The sequence below is a fragment of the Tamandua tetradactyla genome, chromosome 19, assembly GCF_023851605.1.
Source record: "Tamandua tetradactyla isolate mTamTet1 chromosome 19, mTamTet1.pri, whole genome shotgun sequence".
In the NCBI taxonomy this organism is placed as follows: Eukaryota; Metazoa; Chordata; class Mammalia; order Pilosa; family Myrmecophagidae; genus Tamandua; species Tamandua tetradactyla.
In genome coordinates, this window is record NC_135345.1 from 15,678,863 (window position 1) to 15,705,487 (window position 26,625).

Genomic DNA, 26,625 nt, shown 5'->3' on the forward strand with positions numbered 1-26,625 from the left:
ACCCCAAAGCAAGGAAAAGGAAAGAAATAACAAACATTAGACCAGAAACAAATGAAATTGAGAACATGAAAACAACTGAGAAAATCAATAAAACCAGAAGCTGGTTCTATGAGAAAATCAATAAGATTGATGGACCCTTAGCAAGACCGACAAAAAGAAGAGAAAGGATGCAAATAAATAAGATCAGAAATAGAAGAGGAGACATAACCACTGACCCCACAGAAATAAAGGAAGCAATGACAGGATACTATGAACAACTTTATGCTAATAAATACAACAGTGTAGATGAAATGGACAACTTCCTAGAAAGGCATGAACGACGAACTTTTGACTTGAGAAGAAATACACGACCTCAACAAACCAATCACAAGTAAAGAAACTGAATCAGTCATTAAGAAACTTGCCAAAAAGAAAAGTCCAGGATCAGTTGCTTCACATGTGAATTCTACCAAACATTCCAGAAAGAATTAGTACCAATCCTGCTCAAACTCTTCAAAAAAATTGAAGAGGAGGGAAAGCTACCTAATTCATTCTACGAAGCTAACATCACCCTCATACCAAAACCAGACAAAGATATTACAACAAAAGAAACCTACAGACCAATCTCTCTAATGAATATAGATGCAAAAATCCTAGCAAATCGAATCCAGCAACATATTAAAAGAATTATACATCACGACCAAGTAGGATTCATCCCAAGCATGCAAGGATGGTTCAACATAAGAAAATCAATTAATGTAATACACCCTATCAACAAATCAAAGCAGAAAAACCAAAAGATCATCTCAATTGATGCAGAAAAGGCATCTGACAACAGTCAACATCCTTTTCTATTGAAAACACTTGAAAGGATAGGAATAGAAGGGAACTTCCTTAAAATGATAAAGGGATTATATGGAAAACCCACAGGTAATCTCATCCTCAATGGGAAAACTGAAAACTTTCCCCCTAATCAGGAACAAGGCAAGGATGTCCACTATCACCACTGTTATTCAACACTGCATTGGAAGTTCTAGCCAGAGCAATTGGACAAGAAAAAGAAATATAAGGCATCAAAACTGGAAAGGAAGAAGTAAAATTATCACTGTTTGCAGGTGATATGATACCATACGTCGAAAACCCTGAAAAATCCACAGCAAAACTACTAGACCTAATAAACGAGTACAGCAAAGTGGCAGGTTACAAGATCAACATTAAAAAATCTGTAGTGTTTCTATACACTAGTAATGAACAATCTGGAGGGGAAATCAAGAAATGAATTCCATTTACAATTGCAACTAAAAGAATAAATACCTAGGAATAAATTTAACTAAAGAGACAAAAGACCTATACAAAGAAAATTACAATAAACTGTTAAAAGAAATCACAGAAGACCTAAATAGATGGAAGGGTATACCATGTTCATGGATTGGAAGCCTAAATATAGTTAAGATGTCAATTCTACCTAAATTGATTTACAGATTCAACGCAATACCAATCAAAATCCCAACAACCTACTTTTCAGAATTAGAAAAACCAATAAGCAAATTTATCTGGAAGGCCAGGGTGCCCTGAATTGCTAAAAGTATCTTGAGGAAAAAAAACGAAGCTGGAGGTCTCACGCTGCCTGACTTTAAGGCATATTTTGAAGCCACAGTGGTCAAAACAGCATGGTACTGGCATAAAGATAGATATATCGACCAATGGAATCAAATAGAGTGCTCAGATATAGACCCTCTCATCTATGGACATTTGATCTTTGATAAGGCAGTCAAGCCAACTCATTTGGGACAGAACAGTCTCTTAAATAAATGAGCCTAGAGAACTGGATATTCATATGCAAAAGAATGAAAGAGGACCCATATCTCACACTCTATACAAAAATTAACTCAAAATGGATCAAAGACCTAAACATCAGGTCTAAGACCATAAAACAGTTAGAGGAAAATGTAGGGAGATATCTTATGAATCTTATAATTGGAGGCGGTTTTATGGACCTTACACCTAAAGCAAGAGCATTGAAGAAAAAATAAATAAATGGGAGCTCCTCAAAATTAAACACTTTTGTGCATCAAAGAACTTCATTAAGAAAGTAAAAAGACAGCCAACACAATGGGAGACAATATTTGGAAACGACATAACAGATAAAGGTCTAGTATCCAGAATTTATAAAGAGCTTGTTCAACTCAACAACAAAAAGACAGCCAATCCAATTACAAAATGGGAAAAAGACTTGAACAGACACTTCTCAGAAGAGGAAATACAAATGGTCAAAAGGCACATGAAGAGATGCTCAATGTCCCTGGCCATTAGAGAAATGCAAATCAAAACCACAATGAGATACCATCTCACACCCACCGGAATGGCCATTATCAACAAAACAGAAAATGACAAGTGTTGGAGAGGATGTGGAGAAAGAGGCACACTTATTCACTGTTGGTGGGAAGGTCAAATGGTGCAACCACTGTGGAAGGCAGTTTGGTGGTTCCTCAAAAAACTGAATATAGAATTGCCATACGACCCAGCAATACCATTGCTAGGTATCTACTCAAAGCACTTAAGGGTAAAGACACAAACAGACATTTGCACACCAATGTTTATAGCAGCATTATTTACAATTGCAAGGAGATGGAAACAGCCAAAATGTCCATCAACAGACGAGTGGCTAAACAAACTGTGGTATATACATACGATGGAATATTATACAGCTTTAAGACAGAATAAACTTATGAAGTATGTAACAACATGGATGAACCTTGAGAACATTATGCTGAGTGAGACCAGTCAAAAACAAAAGGACAAATACTGTATGGTCTCATTGATATGAACTGATATTAGTGAATAAACTTGGAATATGTCATTGGTAACAGAGATCATCAGGAGATAGAAATAGGGTAAGATACTGAGTAATTGGAGCTGAAGGGATACAGACTGTGCAACAGGACTGGATACAAAAACTCAGAAATGGACAGCACAATACTACCAAACTGTAATTTAATTATGTTAAAACACTGAATGAAGCTGCATGTGAGAATGATAGAGGGAGGAGGGCTGGGGACACAAATGAAATCAGAAAGAAAGATACATGTTAAAGATTGAGATGGTATAATCTAGGAATGCCTAGAGTGTATAATAATAGTGAAATGTACAATGTACAAACTTTAAAAATGTTTTTGCATGAGGAAGAACAAAGGAATGTCATTACTGCAGGGTGCTGAAAATAGATGGTAATTAATATTTAAAAATCTAACCTTATGTGTGAGACTAAAGCAAAAAATCTTTGATACAAAATTTATACTGTGACTAGAGCACTTCCTAATATAACTCATGTAGATAGTTTGATTGAATGTCATAAGTACTTGGAATCTCAGGTAGGACATGAGATTTTGTTGGTTTGTCCAGAGTGATGCCCCGATGAATCCCAGAGCGATTAGATCAGTGAGTGGAAAAGTATTTGCAAAGTCCCCGAATGGTGAGAATGGGGAGAAATTCAACTTCCCCCAAGTTGAATTCTTGATATTCTCACAAGCAGTGTGAACAACCAAAGCTATAGGCTGAGCTCCCAGTCTTGGGGTTTGTTCATATGAAACTTAACCCCACAAAGGATAGGTCAAGTCTACTTAAAATCAGGCCTAAGAGTCACCCCCAAGAGAGCCTCTTTTGTTGCTCAGATGTGGCCTCTCTCTCAAGCCAACACAACAAGCAATCTTACCACCCTCCCCCTGTCTACGTGGGACATGACTCCCTGGAGTGTGGACCTTCCTGGCAATGTGGGACAGAAATCCTAGAAAGAGCTGAGACTCAGCATCAAGGGATTGAGAAAAACCCTAGAATGAGACGAGACTCAGCATCAAGGGATTGAGAAAAACCCTAGAATGAGACGAGACTCAGCATCAAGGGATTGAGAAAACCTTCTCGCTCGAAAGGGGGAAGAGTGAAATGAGACAAAGTGTCAGTGGCTGAGAGATTCCAAACAGAGTCGAGAGGTTATCCTGGAGGTTACTCTTACGCATTAAGTAGATATCACCTTGTTATTCAAGACGTAATGGAGAGGTTGGAGGGAACTGCCTGAAAATGTAGAGCAGTGTTCCAGTAGCCTTGTTTCTTTTTTTTTTTATGTTAAAATACTTGTTTGTTTTTTATTAATTAAAAAAAAATAACTAACACAACATTTAGAAATCATTCCATTCTACATATGCAATCAGTAATTCTTTTTTTTTAAAGGAAAGACAGAGAGAAGGAAGGAAGGATAGAAGGAAGGAAGGGAGGAAGAAAGGGAAACATTTTCTTGTTTTATTGTATTTTGTTTCTCCGTTTTTGTTACATGGGCTGGGGCCGGGAATCGAACCGAGGTCCTCCGGCATAGCAGGCAAGCACTTTGCCCGCTGAGCCACCGCGGCCCGCCCTGCAATCAGTAATTCTTAATACCATCACATAGGTGTAATCATTTCTCAGTACATATGCATCGATTTAGAGAAAGAAATAGCAAAACAACAGAAAAAGAAATAAAATGATAACACAGAGAGAAAACAAAAATAAAAATAAAAAGTACAAAAATATATGAGAAAAAAAAAAAAACTATAGCTCAGATGCAGCTTCATTCAGCGTTCCAACATAATTACATTACAATTAGGCAGTATTGTGCTGACATTTTTTTTTTTTTTTAGAAGTCATACCATTCTACATATGCAATCAGTAATTCTTAACATCATTACATAGATGCATGATCATCGTTTCTTAGTACATTTGCATCAGTTTAGAAGAACTAGCAATATAACCGAAAAAGATATAGAATGTTAATATAGAGAAAAAAAATAAAAGTAATAATAATAAGAACAAAACAAAACAAAACAAAACAAAAACCTATAGCTCGGATGCAGCTTCATTCAGTATTTTAACATGATTACTTTACAATTACGTATTATTGTGCTGTCCATTTTTGAGTTTTTGTATCTAGTCCTGTTGCACAGTCTGTATTCCATCAGCTCCAATTACCCCTTATCTTACCCTGTTTCTAACTCCTGCTGAACTCTGTTACCAATGACATATTCCAAGTTTATTCTCGAGTATCGATTCACATCATTGGGACCATACAGTATTTGTCTTTTAGTTTTTGGCTAGACTCACTCAGCATAATGTTCTCTAGGCCCTCCATGTTATTACATGCTTCATAAGTTTATCCTGCCTTAAAGCTGCATAATATTCCATCGTATGTATATACCACAGTTTGTTTAGCCACTCGTCTGTTGATGGACATTTTGGCTGTTTCCATCTCTTTGCAATTGTAAATAACGCTGCTATAAACATTAGTGTGCAAATGTCCGTTTGAGTTTTTGCCCTTAATTCCTTTGAGTAGATTCCCAGCAATGGTATTGCTGGGTCGTATGGCAATTCTATATTCAGCTTTCTGAGGAACCGCCAAACTGCCTTCCACAGTGGTTGCACCATTTGACATTCCCACCAACAGTGGATAAGTGTGCCTCTTTCTCCACATCATCTCCAGCACTTGTCATTTTCTGTTTTGTTGACAATGGCCATTCTGGTGGGTGTGAGATGATATCTCATTGTGGTTTTGATTTGCATTTCTCTAATGGCCAGGGACATTGAGCATCTCTTCATGTGTCTTTTGGCCATTTGTATTTCCTCCTCTGAGAGGTGTCTATTCAAGTCTTTTTCCCATTTTGTAATTGGGTTGGCTGTCTTTTTGTTGTTGAGTTGAACAATCTCTTTATAAATTCTGGATACTAGACCTTTATCTGATATGTCGTTTCCAAATATTGATTCCCATTGCGTAGGCTGTCTTTATACTTTCTTGATGAAGTTCTTTGATGCACAAAAGTGTTTAATTTTGAGGAGTTCCTATTTATTTATTTCCTTCTTCAGTGCTCTTGGTTTAGGTGTAAGGTCCATAAAACCGCCTCCAATTGTAAGATTCATAAGATATCTCCCTACATTTTCCTCTAACTGTTTTATGGTCTTAGACCTAATGCTTAGATCTTTGATCCATTTTGAGTTAACTTTTGTGTAGGGTGTGAGATATGGGTCTTCTTTCATTCTTTTGCATATGGATATCCAGTTCTCTAGGCACCATTTATTGAAGAGACTGTTCTGTCCCAGGTGAGTTGGCTTGACTCCCTTATCAAAGATCAAATGTCCATAGATGTGAGGGTCTATATCTGAGCACTCTATTCGATTCCATTGGTCGATATATCTATCTTTATGCCAATACCATGCTGTTTTGACCACTGTGGCTTCATAATATGCCTTAAAGTCCGGCAGCGTGAGACCTCCAGCTTTGTTTTTTTCCCTCAAGATACTTTTAAAATTCGGGGCACCCTGGCCTTCCAGATAAATTTGCTTATTGGTTTTTCTAATTCTGAAAAATAAGTTGTTGGGATTTTGATTGGTATTGCATTGAATCTGTAAATCAATTTAGGTAGGATTGACATCTTAACTATATTTAGTCTTCCAATCCATGAACACAGTATGCCCTTTCATCTATTTAGGTCTTCTGTGATTTCTTTTAGCAGTTTTTTGTAGTTTTCTTTGTATAGGTCTTTTGTCTCTTGAGTTAAATTTATTCCTAGGTATTTTATTCTTTTAGTTGCAATTGTAAATGGGATTCGTTTCTTGATTTCCCCCTCCGCTTGTTCATTGCTAGTGTATAGAAATGCTACAGATTTTTGAATGTTGATCTTGTAACCTGCTACTTTGCTGTACTCATTTATTAGCTCTAGTAGTTTTGTTGTGGATTTTTCCGGTTTTTCGACGTATAGTATCATATTGTCTGCAAACAGTGATAGTTTTACTTCTTTCTTTCCAATTTTGATGCCTTGTATTTCTTTTTCTTGTCTAATTGCTCTGGCTAGAACCTCCAACACAATGTTGAATAATAGTGGTGATAATGGACATCCTTGTCTTGTTCGTGATCTTAGGGGGAAAGTTTTCAATTTTTCTCCATTAAGGAGGATATTAGCTGTGGGTTTTTCATATATTCCCTCTATCATTTTAAGGAAGTTACCTTGTATTCCTATCCTTTGAAGTGTTTTCAACAGGAAAGGATGTTGAATCTTGTCAAATGCCTTCTCTGCATCAATTGAGATGATCATGTGATTTTTCTGCTTTGATTTGTTGATATGGTGCATTACATTAATTGATTTTCTTATGTTGAACCATCCTTGCATACCTGGGATGAATCCTACTTGGTCATGATGAATAATTCTTTTAATGTGTTGTTGGATACAATTTGCTAGAATTTTATTGAGGATTTTTGCATCTATATTCATTAGAGAGATCGGCCTGTAGTTTTCTTTTCTTGTAATATCTTTGCCTGGTTTTGGTATGAGGGTAATGTTGGCTTCATAGAATGAATTAGGTAGTTTTCCCTCCGCTTCGATTTTTTTGAAGAGTTTGAGGAGAGTTGGTACTAATTCTTTCTGGAATGTTTGATAGAATTCACATGTGAAGTCGTCTGGTCCTGGACTTTTCTTTTTAGGAAGCTTTTGAATGACTAATTCAATTTCTTTACTTGTGATTGGTTTGTTGACGTCATCTATGTCTTCTTGAGTCAAAGTTGGTTGTTCATGTCTTTCCAGGAACCCGTCCATTTCCTCTAAATTGTTGTGTTTATTAGCGTAAAGTTGTTCATAGTATCCTGTTATTACCTCCTTTATTTCTGTGAGGTCAGTGGTTATGTCTCCTCTTCCATTTCTGATCTTATTTATTTGCATCCTCTCTCTTCTTCTTTTTGTCAATCTTGCTAAGGGCCCATCATTCTTATTGATTTTCTCATAGAACCAACTTCTGGCCTTATTGATTTTCTCTATTGTTTTCATGTTTTCAATTTCATTTACTTGTGCTCTAATCTTTGTTATTTCTTTCCTTTTGCTTGCTTTGGGGTTAGCTTGTTGTTCTTTCTCCAGTTCTTCCAAATGGATAGTTAATTCCTGAATTTTTGCCTTTTCTTCTTTTCTGATATAGACATTTAGAGCAATAAATTTCCCTGTTAGCACTGCCTTTGTTGCGTCCCATAAGTTTTGATATGTTGTGTTTTCATTTTCATTCGCCTCGAGGTATTTGCTAATTTCTCTTGCAATTTCTTCTTTGACCCAGTCGTTGTTTAGGAGTGTGTTGTTGAGCCTCCACGTATTTGTGAATTTTCTGGCACTCCGCCTATTATTGATTTCCAACATCATTCCTTTATGGTCCGAGAAAGTGTTGTGTATGATTTCAATCTTTTAAAATTTGTTAAGACTTGCTTTGTGACCCAGCATATGGTCTATCTTTGAGAATGATCCATGAGCACTTGAGAAAAAGGTGTATCCTGCTGTTGTGGGATGTAATGTCCTATAAATGTCTGTTAAGTCCAGCTCATTTATAGTAATATTCAGATTCTCTATTTCTTTGTTGATCCTCTGTCTAGATGTTCTGTCCATTGATGAGAGTGGTGAATTGAAGTCTCCAACTATTATGGTATATGAGTTTATTTTCCTTTTCAGTGTTTGCAGTGTATTCCTCATGTATTTTGGGGCATTCTGGTTCAGTGCGTAAATATTTATGATTGTTATGTCTTCTTGTTTAATTGTTCCTTTTATTAGTATATAGTGTCCTTCTTTGTCTCTTTTAACTGTTTTACATTTGAAGTCTAATTTGTTGGATATTAGTATAGCCACTCCTGCTCTTTTCTGGTTGTTATTTGCATGAAATATCTTTTCCCAACCTTTCACTTACAACCTATGTTTATCTTTGGGTCTAAGGTGTGTTTGCTGTAGACAGCATATAGAAGGATCCTGTTTTTTAATCCATTCTGCCAATCTATGTCTTTTGATTGGGGAATTCAGTCCATTGACATTTAGTGTTATTACTGTTTGGATAATATTTTCCTCTAACATTTTGCCTTTTGTATTATATATATCATATCTGATTTTCCTTCTTTCTACACTCTTTTCCATATCTCTCTCTTCTGTCTTTTTGTATCTGACTCTAGTGCTCCCTTTAGTATTTCTTGCAGAGCTGGTCTCTTGGTCACAAATTCTCTCAGTGACTTTTTGTCTGAGAATGTTTTAATTTCTCCCTCATTTTTGAAGGATAATTTTGCTGGATATAGGAGTCTTGTTTGGCAGTTTTTCTCTTTTAGTATTTTAAATATATCATCCCACTGTCTTCTAGCTTCCATGGTTTCTGCTGAGAAATCTACACAAAGTCTTATTGGGTTTCCCTTGTATGTGATGGATTGTTTTTCTCTTGCTGCTTTCAGGATCCTCTCTTTCTCTTTGACCTCTGACATTCTAAGTAGTAAGTGTCTTGGAGAACGCCTATTTGGGTCTAATCTCTTTGGGGTGCGCTGCACTTCTTGGATCTGTAATTTTAGGTCTTTCATAAGAGTTGGGAAATTTTCAGTGATAATTTCTTCCATTAGTTTTTCTCCTCCTTTTCCCTTCTCTTCTCCTTCTGGGACACCCACAACACGTATATTTGTGCGGTTCATATTGTCCTTGAGTTCCCTGATACCCTGTTCAAATATTTCCATTCTTTTCCCAATAGTTTCAGTTTCTTTTTGGAATTCAGATGTTCCATCCTCGAAGTCACTAATTCTATCTTCTGTCTCTTTAAATCTATCATTGTAGGTATCCATTATTTTTTCCATCTTTGCTACTTTATCCTTCACTTCCATAAGTTCTGTGATTTGTTTTTTTCAGTTTTTCTATTTCTTCTTTATGTTCAGCCCATGTCCTCTTCATGTCCTCCCTCAATTTATCGATTTCATTTTTGAAGAGGTTTTCCATTTCTGTTCGTATATTCAGCATTAGTTGTCTCAACTGTTGTATCTCATTTGAGCTATTGGTTTGTTCCTTTGACTGGGCCATATTCTCAATCTTTTGAGCGTGGACAGTTATCTTCTGCTGCTGGCGTCTGGGCATTTATTCAGATTTCTCTGGGTGTCGGACCCAGCAAGGTCATAAGATTTTTTTGTGAAATCTCTGGGATCTGTTTTTCTTATCTTGCCCAGTAGGTGGCGCACGTGGCACACGTTTGTCTCAAGTGTTTGGAATGGGTCTCCCCCGGTCACCGATCTCCGCGGCCTGGGGATTTCGGATCCAATTCTCTCAGTTGGTTCAGGGGACGCGCGTAGTGGGGGCGTCAGCTGCCGCGGCTTGAGGGAACCCTGTGGCTGGTCGCGGGCCGCAGCGGGCCTGAGGGATTCCCCACCGGACCAGGAAGCCTCCCGCGGGGGGGGCCACCGCGGCTTGGATAGCCCTCTGATCCGAGACTCGTAGCCGCGGACTCGAAGCCGAGGCTCAAGCTGCCCACAAAAGAGGGGCGCCGGCTGCCTGGGTTTGGGAAACTTGCCTCTCCGATACTCTCAGCCGGCCCGGGAAGGAGGGAGGGAGAAGCTCCGACCGCCACAGCTGCGGCTGCTCGGGAAATCGCATACTGCTCGGGGGCCTCACCGCAGCCGAGTCTCACAGTCAGACTCGCCAGTCCAGACTTTGGATAGCCCTCTGATCCGAGACTCGTAGCTGCGGACTCGAAGCCGAGACTCGAAGCCGCCCGCAAAAGAGTGGCGCCGGCCGCCTTGGCTGGGAAACTTGCCTCTCCGAGACTCTCAGCCAGCCTGGGAAGGAGGGAGGGATTAGCTCCGACCACCGCAGCTGCCGCTGCTCGGGAAATCGCGCGCCGCTCAGGGATCTCACCGCAGCCGAGTTTCGCAGTCAGAGTAGCCAGTCCAGACTGGGTTACGCTGTGTGTCCATTCCCTGCCGTAGCCCCGGGGGCTGTTCTGTACTGTTTCTTTTCACCTATTAGTTGATTTGGAGTCGGAGGAACTAAGACGCATGTACCTTACTAAGCCGCCATCTTGGATCCCCAGTAGCCATGTTTCTTGATGATGATTGAATAATGATATAGCTTTCACAATGTGTCTGTGTGATTGTGAAAACCTTGTGTCTGATGCTCCTTTTATCTACCTTGTCAACAGAGTAGAACATATGGATTAAAAATAAATCATAGGGGGAACAAATGTTAAAATAAATTTAGTATGAAATGCTAATGAAAGTGAGGGGTAAGGGGTATGGTATGTATAATCTTTTTTTTGTTTTCGTTTTATCTTTTTCTGTTGTCTTTTTATTTCTTTTTCTGAATTGATGCAAATGTTCTAAGAAATGATCATGATGATGAATATGCAACTATGTGATAATATTGTGAATTACTGATTATATATGTAGAATGGAATGAGCATGTTAAGAGTGTTTGGGTTTCTTTGTCATATTTTTTAAAAAAAATTTTAAAATTAATAAAAAAATTTAAAAAAAGCATTTCTCTGAAAAAAAAATTAAATATTCTTTTGCTACCATTAAGAGGAAAGAAAAATTCAAATAAAGATAGTGTTACCACTTATAAATTCTTATTGAGGAATGGGAAATACACTCTACCAAATATAACAGTAAAATTATCAAAATAAGCTCAATCACCTTTTTAGAAAAACATTATAAAATTGAATTTATTGAGTTTCACACAAGATGCACTTATAAAATTAGTACTGAATATCATTGTAACAGAAGAAATAAACATCATCCCAAACTTCCTACTGCAACTGCAAGGGAAATGAAAATTTTATGAAAATGACAACACAACAATTCAAATTGAACTTAAAGATATGCCCAAATCATGTTCTTGCTCTGATCAGGGTTATGCTTAGCAGAGTTTTCACCAAACTGTTTCCATTTACAATGGAAACTGATACATTCGTTGATGAAAGAGAGGATGAATAAAATAATAATAATTCTAAAACGGGACTTCACTGAAATATACAAACAGTAATAAAGTCCTTTCACTTTTAACTTAAAATACTTCCTGGTTTCAAAAAAGCATTTCTGTACAATTTCTTCTTTTACCCTAAATGAACATCAATCAAGCTTCAGATTTCTTTAGTTAATGCAAAACAGTAAAATTCACTTTTGTATTTCAAACGAACAAGCCAATGCATTAAAGGTTGTTTTCTATTTCACCCATGAAATAAACAAATAGCCTAAAATTTACCTTAACATATGCTTGAAACATCTGCACAAGAAGTGACCTTCAAAATCAAAACATCAGAGGAAATAACAGTTAACCGTTAATGTCTTCTGGACAGTTCTGAAAATAGAAGTTGTAAAATGTTTATAAAAATGCAGAGAGGTTTATCAAGATAAAATGTGATCCTATGATACAGGCCACAAACTAGTAACTAAGCTGACATGGAATCTCGATTTCAAACAAAACCAAAAAGTGCATTTTGGCTGCTGTTCCCCATATCCATATACAATCTTCACAACTCAGGAGAGTCACCAGCACACCCACTGACTTTCACACAGGTACACTTTCAACATGGGCCTGGCCCCACCCCAACAGGCACACCCCAACAGACCTGCACCCCCAGTACAGATGTGCCAAACAGAAAGATGCAATTTGTTTTATAAGACCAAGGAAGACAATACTGCTCAATCTGCTTAAGCTATTTACGTTAAAATTGTTTTCTAAAAAACCCAGGTAAAGTTGACACCTGCAAATTTTGTACACTAACAATTTTTAAGCCTATATAACAAGTTATGAAGCAATTAATTTTAACGTGAAACCAGTTAATAAACCTTAACACTGCTCTGCTTTTTTCAGTATAAAAGGTATCTTTTTGTAAAGGAATTTTTATCTAATCTGTTGCAATTAAACAACACACAACTCACAGTTGTTTTAAAGAGTAAACAACAAAATTATGGGAAAATTTTCTGAGTGATGTACAACCTTTCTCAATTGATTTTTAAAAAAATAAAGTGGATTGGGGTACTGCTTTGTTTTTTTTGTTTTCCTATAAAATGCTACTAGGCATCACATCATATTTAAGGTAGCCTTTTATTCTCATTAGATACATCTTCAAGGATTACTCTGGTGGTAAGAATATTTATCCTGACTTATGTTTAATGAATTTTTTTTTAATGTTTTGGCAAATGATGTCAAGTTTGAAAACTGTCTGTGAAAGTAGTATTAGACTGGAAAAGTAATGTTATGGTAAAAGTTTCATAGTTTTCCAGGTATCTCCTTATACTGAAGAGGCTTCGAGGCAAATTTGATATCCTGGAAGCTCAGGCTGACAAAGCAGAGGTGACTTGATGGTACGTCAGCTGGGTTGAGAACTGACGTGGTGGTTTGCCAAGCAGGAGGGAGTTCCCATAAACCATGTGAAGTACCCAAAGAGTCAGGCTGGAGGTCACTGCTGTTCTTGATCTGACTTTCAATGAAACCACCTTACTGGGAGAAAGATGCTAATATCATCTTGCCATTAATAATTTAAGTTTTTAAATAAATATTTAAGTGCCATTTTAAGCAACTGTCCATCCTGGCCACACAGGCTTTACTGCCCAGGGCGCAGTATCTTCGGCACATGCAGCCACAGAATTCAGTCAATTCGGTTTCCGCAAATTGTAAACCTGTCTATGTCTAACAAATCTTTCTTTGAGGATCTATGTTTTAGTTCAGAATTTTCCTGTGTTATATCCTTCTCATCACCATCTGGAGTTGTCAGAAACTGATCAGAATTGCTTGTCACAAGTAGTGGTATCACATTTTCCTTTTGATGAGTAGGCTGGCTAGTGACTGAAGCAGACGGGTTTTCTTCTGTGGAAAAACAGATCCATTTAATTATAATTAGCAAAGGCCTTTCTCCAATTTATAATAACTATGAGCTTATCAATATAATGGTACTGCAAGTGTTCATTAGGCACACTATAAGATAAAGCAAATGATAACGAAATAGCATGTTGCAGAAGCAGACATATAGATAATGAAACTTAGAGCCTACATCACCTCTGTTAAATCAAAACTTTAAAGAAAGGCCACTACTATATGGATCACACCACACAAAAACACATCATATAATCTGACAAATCAGATCAGAACTTCTATATAACAAAGTCTCTTCTATACAACCAAGTCCCAATATGAATGCTGCCAGACCTGAACAATTAATGCTGGCTCCTACATTCTCCTGAATCATCAGGGAGTAGCCTAAGTAGAATCTAATATTGTCCATCTCTTTAGTTCCCCGTAAAGGCAGGCAAGGCAGGCATGATAAGCATGACAAGCATGGCCCTCTCTTCCTCCTTTGCTGGCCCTCATCCACCCCTACAGTCTGATTTCCTGCTCCTTTCTAGAACAAACTCCACATCCTAGGACAATTGAGCTTCTAGTTTTCTGCAGGCTGGGTGCTTTTTCATGCTTCCGTGACTTAACTCACACTAGTCCCTTTGCTGAAATGCTCTTTTCATGCATCTTCACCAGGCCTATTTCTTCTTATCCTTCAACATGTCATTCCAGCCTCACTGCCTCCAAGGAAGAGCCCCTCTCCTATATTCTTCAAACTTCTGTGCATAACTCTGTGCACCTCTATTCGGATCATCCACTTGTGTGTGTCTCCCCTGTCACACTGGGACCATGTCTTATTTACCTTTGTATCTCCAGCACTTCTGACCCTCCCTGGCACACAGTTGGCTACACACATTTAAAAATAAACTATTTCAACTAAAAGTCATATGAATGAATTATCTATATTAACAAAGAAATGACATCTAATGACAAAAATTAAGTCAGTTGTTCCATTTCTTTCTTCAATTCCTCAAGCTAGAAGCCCTGGAATCATCCTAAGTCCTTCTCTTTTCTTCATACTGCATACTTCATTCTGTGCTCTTCTAGATCTATCCAGGATCTGGTGCGTTCTCTCACTTACACCACCACTACCTTGCTTTGAGCCAGGCAGCCTTCTCCCTTGCCTCTGCTTCCTGGCTCACCACTCTTGAGTCTATTTTCTACCAAGCTCGAGAATTATCCTTTTAAAATGTAAGCTGGATCACATCACTCCTCTGTTCAAAGACCTACAATGGGTCCTATCTCACTTGCAGTAAAAGCCCAGGTCCTATAACAAGACCTAGAGTCTCTGTGTCCTCAGGTCCCTTCTTTAGTCCCTTCCCCATCCTCAGTCTACTCGCCACTCTAGTCTCTGCTGGTCTTCAACATGCCAAACATGTTTACTAGTTTATCTCCCTGACCCCCAGCCAATCTAGACTGAGCTTCATGAGGGCAGAGACAAAACCTACTTTTTACCACTGCTGGTACCCCCAGGTACTCAATAATCACCTGTTGAACACTGAATGAATAAATGTGAAAATCAAGATCACTGTACCGTGTGGATCTATGATAAGATCTAAAATATAACAATAATTTTTTTAAAAAACTACTCAAATTGAAACCAAATTTTGAGAGCACTGCTAAATGTTGACTCAATAGTGATCATTATTAGGTAGCATTTAGACAAATGAAGTCTTTAGAAAACAACTGAGAGGTGGTGGAATGAACTAAACATAAATAAACATACCTTGAGATGATTTACTTTTGTTTTGTGATTTATTGGATGGTTTGCCAGGAGTGCTGGTTGGGGGAGGATTAAACAATTTTTCTTCCATTTTGGCTTCCTTCACATATTGGCACGATTTTCCCAGTAGTACAATGCTATTAAGTACTTTCAGGGATATCAACCTAAATCCAGAAGCACAACAAACAGCCACTATTATAATGAATTTAAAGATGGTAAAAGAAGTCTCCTGTCATCTACTAATGAGTAGCAGGACTGTGGGGAAAAAAAGGGGAGCCAAGGAACTAGAGGGACCTGTGTTTCAGATGGAGAAGTTACTTATACAGAGGCTGATTTTCCTGAGGTATCTTTAACATTGGAGAAACAGAGAATTTGATAATTTCTATAGTTCTCTGTATAAGAACAAATTATACCAGTGAAACATTTTTCCTGGTACTGAATATTTAACATGATTTATAAAGCAAATACATTTAGAGCATGCAAATGAATAAAAAGAGCATAAAAATAACTTGCAATTCCATACCCAGTGGTGACAATTTTGATATTTTGGTATATTATCCTTCAGGCATTTCTGCTAAAAGTATATATCCACTTGTACATTTTACTGTGCAGAAATGGAGTCAAGTGATGCAGGCTATTTTACCAGGTAGAGGGGAAGACTATGAGCCAAAGCAAAGATTCTGGAGTCCAAGTGTCTGAGTTCAAATGCTGATTCCACTCTTTAGAACCTATATAGACCTGTGTAAGTTACTACACCAGCTACTCCATAAAGTGGATGATTCAGGTAAGGTGCTTGGAACAGTGATTAGCACCCAGAAACATCAACTGATTTTATTTTACTTAACATATCATGAATATTTTGCTCTATCAGTAAATGTTCCTCAGTGATATTATTTTAAATAGTCTTATAATATTTCAGTGTATGGATTATAATATAACAATACCCCAAAAAGCATGCCCTAATTTCTGGATATTTAGATCATTTCCAATACTTCGCTTTTAATAAAAGTTTGTGATTACAAAAAAGCTATAGGTAAACCTGTATTTCCTTAAGGTAGGTCAATTACTAGATTCCTTAATAACTATAGAAGTGGAATTTCTGGGTCAAAAGATAACATATTTTTTTAAGGCCTTTGATACAAAATCTGACCAAAAATAATTCTAGAAAAAAATTTCACATATGGGGAACTTAAATGCCACAGTGTTAAGGGCCACAATACCAGCTGTAAAAGCTAAGTGAGGGATAGTGCAACGGTGGCTCAGTGACAGAATTCTCGCCTGCCATGCTGGAGACCTAGGTTCGATTCGTGGAGACTGCCCATGCCAAAAAAACCCACTAGTGAAGTGGATTGCTGTTTCTATGCCTAAGATGAAATCTTGGGAATGGCATGAAATTATAAATCAGTGAAGGCAATGAAAGTCGGAGGAGGGGTCTACCAGGATCAAGTAAGAAGCAAATGAGGTTTGCATAACTGCTCCAGCCCTTCCATTTCAAGAGCTAAGAATGCAAACATTAAAGACCTCAAAAAGTTGCCATGGTCAAAGCCCTTTTATGTGCATAAGACTCCCGAGTTTACCTGCAATGCAATTTTCCCTTGGATTACTTACTCATATCTTCTGCTACTTTCTTAACATTGCCTAGGAGATGCTGATAGGCATTTCAAATGTACTAAATCCAGATCAGGACTCTTAATTCCAAACCTACCCTACCTTGGAGCTGAAACCCAAGGCTCTCCCTGTGGCCGGTTATCCTCTCCCACAGGCTCTGCTTGGACCACCAGCTGTTCCTTCCGTCAGGCAAGTGTCCTTCCCTGAGTTCCCTCTGCCGAGCCTGTTCTCCTCCAGGTTCCTCACTCGATTTCGGTTTCCTCATGAATATTAGCTAATCAGAGAGGCTGCCCCCCCTAACTTTTCCTAAGGCAGTTCCCACCGTCATACTCCAAATCCTTACACTACCCTCAATTTTCTTCATAACACCCACTATCAACAGTCATTTTTAATCTATTTCTTGTTTTCATTGTCTATTTTTCCCACTTGAATTAAAGTCACCCAAAGGCCGGGAACTTGTCTGCTTTTCTGTTGGTCCCTATGCCACACCTAACACATGGCAAGTGCTTCACTGCTGATTGGCTTAGTGAGGGCCGAGGCCGGCAAGTCTTCCTTTCATAGCTCCATGGAGAAAGCTGGAGGGAAAGAGACTGAAACTGGGTGTGGTGGGGAAAAAAGCACAGCATTCTATAGCAGAAAGCAGAGCTGAACTCTGATTTGTTATTAATGAATAGAGACTGTTGGGTTTAATGGAGCCAGTGAGTACAAATGCCTTGGTGAACAACGTGATTTTTGGAGGAGAAGGTAGTTTGGGGATAATCCCAACAGAAGGATAATTGGGATAAACCAGTAGAGTGGGAAGGTCAGAGAGTAGGTGCCTGGTTGCACTGGCCACACAGAGAAGTAATAAGAAGTTTGGCGATCAAAGGCATGGAGAGAGGAGAGTAGGTAGAGAAAGCAAAAGTCCATGGAATTAAAAATAACTCAGATGAGAGGATATCCACTTTGATGGATTATGCAATATTATAACTAAATTAGGATTTTCAGGCACAGCATACACATACTTCATTTCCTGCTTTATTTATGTTAAGAGGAAAACACTAGAATTATTAGCTTGTTAAACAAAGATGGGAGCAATTATAGCAGTACAGCTTGATAACCAAGGCACAATGCTAAGAACAATTTTGAGGGGCAGTCTGACAACTTGTACCAGAAAAGGAGGGCTTCATGTTTTCTAATGACAAACTAAATGAAAGAAAGTGACATCCTAATATATTTTAAAGCATTTATATGTTCATTGAAATGGAAAACAGGATGCCCTCTGGGAAGAGAATGAAGAGCGACTGTTCACCTGCTCCTTCCACAGATGCTTCCTAGGCACCAGGAAAAAACAAGGAAGAAAGCTACACTCACAACACACACCTGCAACACAACGGATGTCTCTAGAAACCAGACTCATTCTAAAGGCAGAATCTGCATGAATGGACTGCTTGAGTCATTACTGTTATGCTGATTCTCTCCCCACATTTTTCCTCTTGACATTTCAGTTCTGACCTCCCTCACAGACCAACACTGTGTGGGCATAAATGCAGACGTACCGTATTGCAAGGAAGTGAGGGACAGCTCTTCTTTTTTTCTTTCTTAGTAAGAAAATCTAAAGCAAGGCTGGGCTATTTTATCATAAATTCACTTCTTGGGAAAGGAAAACTCACAATGGCAAAATCACTACTTTACATTGTGTATATCGAATATTAGTAAAGAATTACTTCATTTTTATTTTCTAAGTTTTTCTTGATACAGTATTACATTCTTTAATAATTGTTGTATTTTATCTGATGTACAAAAAGTAATAATCTCTATTACTATCTGTATGGATAACAGGGCATCATAAGTAGTACATGTAACAATATTCTGAGTATACTTAAAACATCATACTTCCAAATGGAGATGAAAAGAACGACAGAATAATGCCATGTTTTTAAATGCTACAAATGGAATAAAATAGTACAGAAGCAAAACAAATCCAACTGGCCTCTTAGTTTCCACTGTCTCCCATCCATTCTCCACACTGCAGACTGTGCAGCCTTTACAAAGCATGCCTCAGATTAGGCCAGCCCTGCTCAAACCCTCAGATGGCATCTCCAGTGGCTGGAAGAACATCCAGGGTCAGTGAGGGCTGTATGATCTGGTCCCTGCCAGAATTCTGGCCATATTCCTTGCCATCTTCTACACTCACTGATCTCTGCAAATGCTTCTAGACTTGCTGTTCCCTGTACCTAGGAGGAGGAGTGTTTAGGTCTTAAGATTGCTGCCTCCTTAATATTATGTTGATCTCATTCCCCTATCAGATGGGCCTTCTCAGAAATCCCATTTTGGAGCTGCTTTCCAACTCACTCTGTATATACTATTTTCTTCATATTGTTAACTGCTATCTTAAACTGTTCTTGCTGTTTAACAGTTGAACATTTGTCTCCCCAACCAGAATTTAAGCTACATGAACTTCAGGCAAAGTTCAAGCAGTCTTAAGCAGGGATACCACATTTCTGTATCACCTGTGGGTTTACATGACATAGGGATATAGGATGTTAAATATTTAAACGTGACAAACACACTAAAAGTTCAATGACGTTTTTAAATATCGAAAAAATGACTGATTGCAACAGAAGGCTTTTTTCCCCAAGGTTTCCTTATCTATATAAGATATATAGAGACTTCACGTTTCAAATTCAACAAAGATTTTTTAGAAGCTATATTTCACAATATACTGTTCATAAAAGAAATATAGGTGAAACTGGAATCTTAAGCAAAAAGGGTTAATAAATGATTACACTAGAGATTAATATAAAATATAAAGCACCATTAAAACTATTGCCAAATAGAAATGTATTTAATTTAATCAGGGTTATCCAAGCCACAAATACACTTGGAGGTACATACTATTAAGGGAACTCGACAGCTAGAGTAGTAGCAATATGAGTTGGGTGATCTTAATTAACTTCTATGACATTGTGCATTTATACTATACTTTTAACCAAAAGTATACTCAAGAATAATCTTACCCAAAATAGAAGAGTATGACACACGCGTAAGACAGGATTCCTTGCACTTTAATTGAGCTTGTTACAACTCTGATGAGCTAGCCAGAAACAAACCAAAACAACAAAACATACAAACAGAACATAAAACCACAAAGTTAGTTAACACTTAAATAGAAGATCTCTCCACGCTGACTTTAACAAAGGCATATACCTGCAGCTGTGGCCTCTGTCTAAATCCAAGTAGACAGTAACAGATCTGTCCATTCATACCAGGATCTGCCTGACTGTGAAGTCTTTCGTGGTAGATTTTGGTTTGCTCAGGCAAATCTAGGAGGCCTGTGGCTAATGCTCCAGACTGTTGCTGACTCTCTGAAGTCAGTCACTATATCCAGGTTTATGAATGATGCACGGAGTTGTACCTCAGGGAGATGCAAATCAACTGATTTTTAAATGAGGAGTTATTCCGGAAAGTACAAATTAATTTGCCTTGCGATGTGTCTTCCTAACAGAGCCAGAAATGTTTAGTGGGCATTTCCCTTTATTCCTGCTTCTTTTGACTATTAACTCCCACTAACTTGCAGGGAGCCCAGAGAAAGGGAAACCATAAGAGACTTGCACTGTCTAAAAAAAACTAAATACCAATATAGAATAATTATCTGGAATAATATTAGTTAACTTTAAAGACACGTGAGCCTAATACTAATTTCCATGAACCCTTAATATGTTTCTTTTATTTTTTTTGGATATGAGTTCATTTAAGAACTAAGGTATTATCTAGAAGGCAACACTGCAACCCTTGTCTTAATTAAATAATTAACTTAATTACTGAGGTCTCAGTATATTTCTCAAGGCTTCCAGGTATCTGCCAAAGCTATAATGCCACTATGAAGCTCTGTGAGTAAAGCACTACAAAAGAAAGCCCACTTGGTTGGTGCGATGGTGGCTCAGTGGCAGAATTCTTGCCTGCCATGTTCAATTCCTGATGCCTGCCCATGCGGGGAAAAAAAAAAGTCCACTAGATTATCGCATGATTAAATAATCCCCTTGGAAAATACAGGAGGTTTTCCATAAGTGTTTCTGCCAATACAGCTAATCAAAAGAAAGCTATATTATTATATAATAAACAAGAAATTAATATAATTAAAAATATTTACAATGTGCCAATCGAGACAGTCACACTGAAATTTAAATATTTAAACTTATTCATGAACCACTACCTAAAAAGAGCCAGGCAAACTATTTGTCTAAAACAGGTTGATGTAGGTTGATATAACCTGTATTTTCTTTATACTTAGTTGGTTCCCATGAGACTTTGCGCTTGTAAGACTCTAGACGTCCTTTTGGCAGAAAGACAGTTGGATCTTTTCTGATGTGAGAATAGCTAATCAAGAACATAATAAAATACAAGTGTAGACAGCAAATCTTCTTAATTAAAGTTATTACAGCCCCGATACGGTCCAGTGACTACTTGTAAGGCTGTACTGATCAATTCATTAAAATAGTTCAGGTTGATGAAATTATTTCATAACTTTCAGTGTTACTTTTATTTTTAAAATACTATGATAAATTCAGTATTTTGGAGGGCAGTTTGAAAGGATTGTTCTTTGACCCAGTAATCTCAGTTCTAGGAATATATATCCTAAGGAAAGTAGTTATAAATGGCACATAATGGTTTATCCGCAAGAATATGTATTGCAGTGACATATATAGTAGTGAGACTTTGGAAACAGACTAAGTGGGTTAAATAAATTATGGTATACCCACATAAAGAAATATTCTGTATCCATTACAATTACTAATTTTTTTAAGTTCCCAAAATTTTTACGATGAACTTTTCTGCTGCTATATTTTAAAAATACTATGATAATTCCTGAATATAACAGCAGAAAAGTTCATCATAAAAATTTTGGGAAATTAAAAAAATTAGTAATTGTAATGGATACAGAATATTTCTTCATGTGGGTATACCATAATTTATTTAACCCACTTAGTCTGTTTCCAAAGTCTCACTACTATATATGTCACTGCAATACATATTCTTGCGGATAAACCATTATGTGCCATTTATAACTACTTTCCTTAGGATATATTCCTAGAACTGAGATTACTGGGTCAAAGAACAATCCTGTCAAACTGTCCTCCAAAATACTGAATTAATGTACACTTCTATCAACAGGTATTACACTGGCCACATCAATGCTCACCACCAGGTACTGCCATTAAACAGAATAAGCAAAAAAAAAAAGTATTCTCATTAAGAAAGCCAGTGTGTAAAACAGTTTCTTGATATCATTTATCTATCAGATGGGTCAAAAGCTAAAAGGATAATGCCGTAATTTAAAAAAATTACTTGCTTCTAAGTCTTTATTTTTTATTTCTATATCAAACCCTTTTGAAAGAAACTTACTGATATTTCATTCATTAATATTTTATAACTGTGGCTATTTCTATTGTAAAAAAGGAAAACATATGGACTTACTAAAACAGCCAGTGGTAGAGGAATAAACCCCATCCTCCGTGCCACAGAGTCGCTGTAATCAGTATATGCCTAGAAAGAAAAAGGAGAAAATAATTCAGATTTATGGGATTAAAACAGGATTTTAAAAATATACTCACTCATCACTAACAAATACTTTCAGCAGGAAGGCTATAAGCAAGAAAAGAACTTGGCACCTATTACGTAATTCAGTAAAACAAGGTGAAAATCTAAATATGCATAGTAGTTCTTAACACAAAGTTACTGGTTTCATGCTGAAAAAATTATATAGTATTTAATATGTTATGAACATTATTAACTTGTAAACATTCAGTAGAGAATAGAGATAAGTAAAAGTTTAGGATTTTGTAGCTTTCCCTTAACTAACATTCCACACTAAACTAAATCACTGTACATTGTTAATTTCAGATTATGCCTTTCACATAATGCTCACATTTTTCTGTCGGCTGCTAACAAGGTCAAAAGCAAGGCTGGCTCTATATTCACTGTAGACCTGAAGACAAATAAGAATGATATAATAAGTAATATAGTGCAAATGCATAATGTGTAAACATTTAGTCTTTGCAGATAAGAATGCTCCGTGTATGATATAATTAACCAGGAACAAGGTACTAATCAAGTTGTTTCATCAAATTCAGATATCTGGGTACAGTTTTTTGTTTTCCTATAGTTAAGGATGAAACACAGCCTCAATCACCACCTGCGACCCTGAATGGTTTACTATCATAGACCTTTTAAAGGTCTTTTCTTTTTTAACTCAAAGAAGGGTAAATATTAAAAAATTATGATGCTGAGAGTTTACAATTTTTGGAAAAGTAGATATTTTAAGTAGAATATATATGTTTCATATAAAGTATGGGACCGTTAAAAAATTTAAATAAACAATTTAAAAATCATTGCTACTGTGTAATCTAACCACATGAATGCTGTCTTAGAAAAATGAATGCCAGGCAAGATATTAAACCTAGTAAAAGAATGTGATGTTTATGAAGGCACTTGCAGATCATCATTTCCACTAAAAACTGCTAAATCCCAACCCAAGACTATTAATTTTGACTTTAGATACCAAGAAAATGATCCTGAGGGAATTATTTTGTATCAAGGAAGTTACGAGTAAAGAGTAAAATCACTTCATCAGTACTTTACAAAAAAGTCCCAAATTCTATTTTACTGAAGTATATACTAAAGTCCTCAGAAGCCCACAATCAAATCATTATGTTGAAGCAGATGCAACTGAATTAATTTTTAAATCTTTTGCCTTTTAAAAATAAAACAGTATTGAGAGAGTTAGAGTCGAGAGGCTACTCTGGAGGTTGCTCTTACACAGCTTCAGGTAGTCGTTGCTATCTATCCTAACCTGTCAACCCCCAACCAGGACCATTTCAGCCAATCCTGAAGAACACCTAAGGCAATTATAAGATTCCACAAGGGTTCCAGGCACTAGAGTAACTTGCCAGAAACCTACAACTTCTAGATGGGTCCCTGGTCCAGATAAGTCCTGCAACCTAGCCCAGCCTCTCCAGATCAGATAGTTCCATCTTCCTATCCCATATTAGTGACAGACCCTTCAAGGATCAAAAATTTAGAATTGCCATAGACCAAACAATACCAGTGAGAGGTATGGAAAGATCACAGGTGATAGTAGAATTATACATAGAAGATAGGATTTAACAAATGAATATGAATGCTGAATCATTAAACTGGTATGTCTTTTAGTCTCCAGTATTTTAGAGCAGCTAGAAGTAAACACCTAAAATTGTGAAATTGTAACCCATGTCAAAGTCTGAAATATGTTCTACAACTAATTATGGTGCTGTGCTTGGAAATTTATAGTTTTGTATATATGTTGTTCACACACAAAAAAAGGAGAATAAGTCGACTGTGATGATAAAAAAGTATTTAAGTCCTCTAGTTTCCTATATTATGGAGCAGTTAGTAGGAAAAATATGAGAGGATCGGTATGGTAGCCCCTGACAAACTCTGGGATCTATCCCGTAACCACTTTTTAAAAAAAATTTATTTATTAATTAAAAAAAATTAAGAACAAAAACATTAACCTAACATTCCGTTCTACATATATAATCAGTAATTCTCAATATCATCACATAGTTGCATATTCATCATTTCTTAGAACATTTGCATCAATTCAGAAAAAGAAATAAAAAGACAACCGAAAAAGAAAACGATAACAGAAAAAAAAGGACTATACATACCATAACCTTTACCCCTCCCTTTCATTTATCACTAGCATTTCAAACTAAATTTATTTTAACATTTGTTCCCCCTATTCCTTATTTTTATTCCATATGTTCTACTTGTCTGTTGACATGGCAGATAAAAGGAGCATCAGACACAAGGTTTTCACAATCACACAGCCACATTATGAAAGTTATATCATTATTCAATCATCATCAAGAAACATGGCTACTGGAACACAGCTCTACATTTTCAGGCAGTTCCCTCCAGCCTCTCCATTACATCTTGAATAACAAGGTGATACCTACTTAATGCGTAAGAGTAACCTCCAGGATAACCTCTCAACTCTGTTTGGACTCTCTCAGCCATTGACACTTTGTCTCATTTCACTCTTCCCCCTTTCCGGCGAGAAGGTTTTCTCAATCCCTTGATGCTGAGTCTCATCTCATTCTAGAGTTTTTCTCAACCCCTTGATACTGAGTCTCAGCTCATTCCAGGATTTCTTTCCCAAGCTGTAACCACTTTTTGAAGAGTGCCCTGAAAACTATTACTTTTTTATTTCTTTGCTTTGTATATATGTTATACCATACAATTAAAAAAGTTTAAAAAAAAGAAAAAACATAGTATCATACTAGAATTGCTGACTAAGAGTAAAACTCAAAAACATTCATAAAAATGTTGAAACTAACATCCACTTCTGGATTCAGGGAGGAATGAGAAATATACTAGGAAATGCTTTGCATATAGTGAGCCTAAAATCATATACCCTTTTCTAGAAATTCTACAAAATAAATGGCTACAATATAAATAAATCTTTCAAAGTTTCATAAAATGATTTTTACCAGAAAAATATTTCTTGTCTTCTAGAACTTATCAGTAATCTACTCATGACTGGAGAAAAAAAAATGTCAAATTTTAAGTGTATCTTAAAAACACAGTCAGAAAGACAATTTTTGATAGTAAAAATTTTTAGAAACAATGTGATTTTAAAAGCTTTAAGTAAATATAACATTTACCATTTATAATGATCTTGAGTTAATGATACTCTGATTTGAACTACTAGCTAATATATACTTACCCCAAAAATAAGGAATCAGGACTCCATTTAATATCGAAAAAAATACTTTTAAGTAGTGAAATAATTTTTGTAAGTTAAAAAATCACAACTTAACTTAAAAGTACTAGCAATCTTTTATAATCTTATGTCATAAATGCAATAAGCCTAAATTATAATTCCACATCATAATGTTAAAAGGCAGAAAAAATGAAGTGGGAGTTAACCTTAAATATTGAATCCCTAAAAAAAAATTAAAAAATAAAAGAATACTGTGTTGCTTATTAAAATACATACATCTGCAGTAATATCATTGAACTTGGTGATAAAAGCATGTTTTACAATATCCACAGCAATTTCTGATGCAATCACCATACAGACATCTGGAAACAACACCCAGAGATGATCTATAAAGTACGGGGAAAAACAAAGTGAGAGACAATTAAATCTATTAATATGAACATAATCCATAAAATCATGGCCTACCACAGAAATCTGAAAATTCCACAGGTAAAACATAACACTTTTAATCAATGATGACAGAATTACCATTCAGTTCATTACAATCTTTAGCTAAAGAGCCATATTTTATTAAGTTAAAGGAAACTCATTTAACAAATGTTTATTCAGTGCTTTCTACACGCCCAGCACTATTCCAGCTGGGGGCACAGTTCCTCAGCTGAGCCCCTTGCCTCAGCTGAGCAGAGCCCCTGCCTTCAGGGTACCTATGTACTTACTGGTGGGATGCTAGGCGCATCTGGCTGTTTATGAATCTTTTAATTCTACAGCTGTCTCAGCAAGGCATTTTTTTATATTACTAATTATTTTCATATTACCAATTTTATTAGTATTATTTTTATTACTAATGAGCCTGGCAACTTAGTTTCCACAGGTAAAAATGTAATTAAAAAAAAAAG

General features: G+C 36.7%; 1 protein-coding gene across 2 annotated transcripts in view; it reads right to left on the bottom strand.

Moving 5' to 3' along the window:
* Nucleotides 1–12,640: 12,640 nt before the first annotated feature.
* TAPT1 (transmembrane anterior posterior transformation 1) overlaps nucleotides 12,641–26,625 on the bottom strand; it is a 60,393-nt gene continuing 46,408 nt past the window's right edge. For both annotated transcript variants that reach the window (XM_077136459.1, XM_077136460.1), the window contains 6 exons: nucleotides 26,006–26,115; nucleotides 22,892–22,951; nucleotides 22,441–22,509; nucleotides 19,983–20,059; nucleotides 15,379–15,539; nucleotides 12,641–13,625 (listed from right to left, as the gene is read on the bottom strand). In XM_077136459.1, the coding sequence (XP_076992574.1) occupies nucleotides 13,408–13,625; nucleotides 15,379–15,539; nucleotides 19,983–20,059; nucleotides 22,441–22,509; nucleotides 22,892–22,951; nucleotides 26,006–26,115 (695 nt within the window). In that variant the 3' untranslated portion in view covers nucleotides 12,641–13,407. The remainder of the gene's footprint in view (nucleotides 13,626–15,378; nucleotides 15,540–19,982; nucleotides 20,060–22,440; nucleotides 22,510–22,891; nucleotides 22,952–26,005; nucleotides 26,116–26,625) is intronic.